We start from the raw sequence: 2,935 nt of genomic DNA, 5'->3' as shown, positions 1-2,935 counted from the left end.
GGAAAACTCATGAAACTATTTCCCCATTAATGCAGATAAAACATCAACAGCAGATGCAGCAGCGGAAAAAATGTGTATAAATACAGGTAGCATTTTTCAGTACAGTTAGTTCTATTCTTGCTACGCGGACCTCGACTTCTGCAATAGAGAGTTCTGGGGTTGAACGGAATTAATCTGGCATGGTGTCAACCGCGTCATGGAGACTATGGCGTCTCCACATTTTTCTGGGGACTCTTTGTTTACTCCAGGCCGTCTGTATGGGCCGGGAACTTAGACGCTTTGAACTTCTTCCTGGAGAAACCTTAGAAGACAAAGATCTAGAAGCAGAGGCTTCTGAATTCATAGTAGTCAGAAAGGATGACAGCGATGTTGCGGACTTAGAGACTGCTGCCTCGCACCACGGACACCACCACGAGAAGGGAGGTGGCCACAAGCACCACTCTGATCACCACGCCAGCCATGGCCACAAGGGTGACAAAGGATACAAGAGTCACCATCACCACGAGAAGGGAGACCACGGCAAGCACGGGAAGGAACATCACAGTGGCTTCTACAGTGACCACGGAGGCCACAAGAAGAAACACCACGACGAGGCTGGACACTATGGTGAACACCATAAGGGAGAAAAGGGTCATAAGGGCGCGAAGTACGGAGAGAAAGGTGGCCACAAGAAGGGGCACAAGACCCACGGCTACCACAATAAATTCCATAAAGACGAATATCACAAGGAACACAAGTTTTACGACGACTACCACAAGGGCGGCCATCACGGTAAACACGGAGACTTCCATGCTCACCACGGAAAGAAGGAAGGTGGCCACAAGAAGGGAGGTCATCACAAGTCTGGTTATCATGACGATCATCATGGAAAGAAGGGCCATCACGACAAGGGCCATTACGAGGATGAGCATAAGGGCTTCAAGGGACATCACGGCCACGAGGAACATCACGGACATCACGAAGACTACGGCAAGAAGGGTGGTCACCACGGAGGAAAACACTGGGGCTACAGCAAAGGTCATGGACACTAAGTTATTTAGTTATCACGTGGTAACAATAGCAATATTGCAGATCCTCATTTCTACGCCAGTTTTACATTCTTTGGAACACGTAACGTAGCTAAGACAAAAACCACTCTTAATCTGAGAGGTGGAAATTTCTAGATTATTTTGTGCAATGAACTTATCGCTCTTGACGATTATTTTCGAGTTATTGAATGACAATGGACAGGTAAACTGAGACAAAACTGAATTGAGAGATCGCCAGAATGCTATTACCGCAAATCCGTCAAAATATTTTTACTGGTAAGGGCGCTTTATAGAAAACTGATAATATATGTCATTGACTTATTTTGGAAATATCCGGTCACTCACTTCTCAGAAATGCACACTTCAAAGACCAAGAAACCTCTGATAGGAGGCGGCCAAGACCCACACTGGGTTGTGGAGCCACAGGGAGAAGAAGACAGAATCTTTATTTTATACACTTCGGCGTAGTTTGTAATTCAGTACTTCCGCGTCACATTACTATGTGTTTGTACTTCGCAATCATCATGTTGGCTACAGTACTGAGAAAACAGATTGCGCAAAGCGTAGGGTACTAACTTCCCTATCCCGGTCCGTCTCCTTTAAGACACCAAGATAAATAAAGCGGACAGTACACACCAGACTATCAACGAATACGAATGCATCACGCTATTGAAGACAGACGCATGTTTACCAGACAATTTATCACACGTAAGATATTCATACTAGTATCTTTGCATCATGTATTGGTAGCCAGAAGGTTACAAGAGGTGGTATTAATAGTAACATTTGATTTATTAAAAATGGGTATTCATATTTGTGTATGCTGTTACAGTTTTGTCATTTATATTTTTTGCAAAGTTATTTTGTTACTTTGTTACTTTACACTGGTTGCACTTCACGTGATGGACATAACAAAAGATGTTTTGAAATATTAAATGTCGTTTCTACTCATCATTAAAGGTCTTCTTCTTTACATCACCTCAGCTGTACAGATAAGAATTCAAGATAATTACGCATCACATAGCAAAATGAGCAGAAAAGTGTTGATTGTTCTGAAAGCCCCAGTTAATTTAATATGGATTGAAATGATTTATTATAAAACAGCACGCGTCAATTATCTGTTCCATACTGACCGTCCCATTATCCTTTATTTATTCCATCTAAAAATATTTTATAAGATTAGAGCTTTTAATGCTCCTAATTTTTTAAATTTTGTCCGTCTTCCTGTTACCTTATCCCCTTTAAGAAAATAAATACATACAAATTACAACAAACACCGGCATTTTGACAGATGTATAAATATTATAATTTCTACTACTATCAATGGTGTTTACATTTCCTTTGTCTATACTCGAGTATGAACAAGCAGCACGCATGGAGAGATGAGAAATGCATACAGAGTTTTAGGCGGAAAAACTGAAGAGAAGCCACCGTTTGGAAGACCTAGGCGGAGAGGGGGGATAATACATATAATAGTGGCTGTTATATAAAAGACGTATGAGAGTTATTACAGAACGTTCCTCAGAAAAGGGACCAGTGGCATACTTTTACGAACACGGCAATTACATATTGGGTTTCATAAGATATGAGTAATTCTTTGACTAGCTCAGGTTCATGCTTCATGGTTAGTTAAAGTTGGTCATGATGGAGTCAAGTGGAGCCGACTCTACATTAGATCTAAAACATGTGTATTTTTAAAAACCCAGGGTTTAAAATATCGTGTGGAATTAGGCTCAGGCCTTCTAATAAAGTTAACTTAATGTTCTTCTGTAAATTTAAAGTACGCCTACGTTCAGACAACTGGAATGATTGATATTTAAGCACATTTTAATTAAATATGTTTTTGTGATTTTTCCGATCCACATTTACTACCGAATAACATCATACGAGTCTCAGGTAAAAATAAT

At 40.6% G+C, this 2,935-nt stretch overlaps 1 protein-coding gene across 1 annotated transcript; it reads left to right on the top strand.

Moving 5' to 3' along the window:
- Window positions 1–98: 98 nt before the first annotated feature.
- LOC147873045 (uncharacterized) lies at window positions 99–1,987 on the top strand. The gene has a single exon (XM_087353627.1). The coding sequence runs from the start codon at window positions 180–182 to the stop codon at window positions 1,029–1,031; it is 852 nt and encodes a 283-aa protein (XP_087209753.1). The 5' UTR covers window positions 99–179; the 3' UTR covers window positions 1,032–1,987.
- Window positions 1,988–2,935: the final 948 nt, after the last annotated feature.

Source organism: Zootermopsis nevadensis, unplaced genomic scaffold, assembly GCF_977971745.1.
Source record: "Zootermopsis nevadensis isolate Lab colony 2312 unplaced genomic scaffold, Znev_1.0 Znev_ptg000022l, whole genome shotgun sequence".
NCBI lineage: Eukaryota > Metazoa > Arthropoda > Insecta > Blattodea > Termopsidae > Zootermopsis > Zootermopsis nevadensis.
This window is presented reverse-complemented; position numbering and strand designations above follow the sequence as displayed.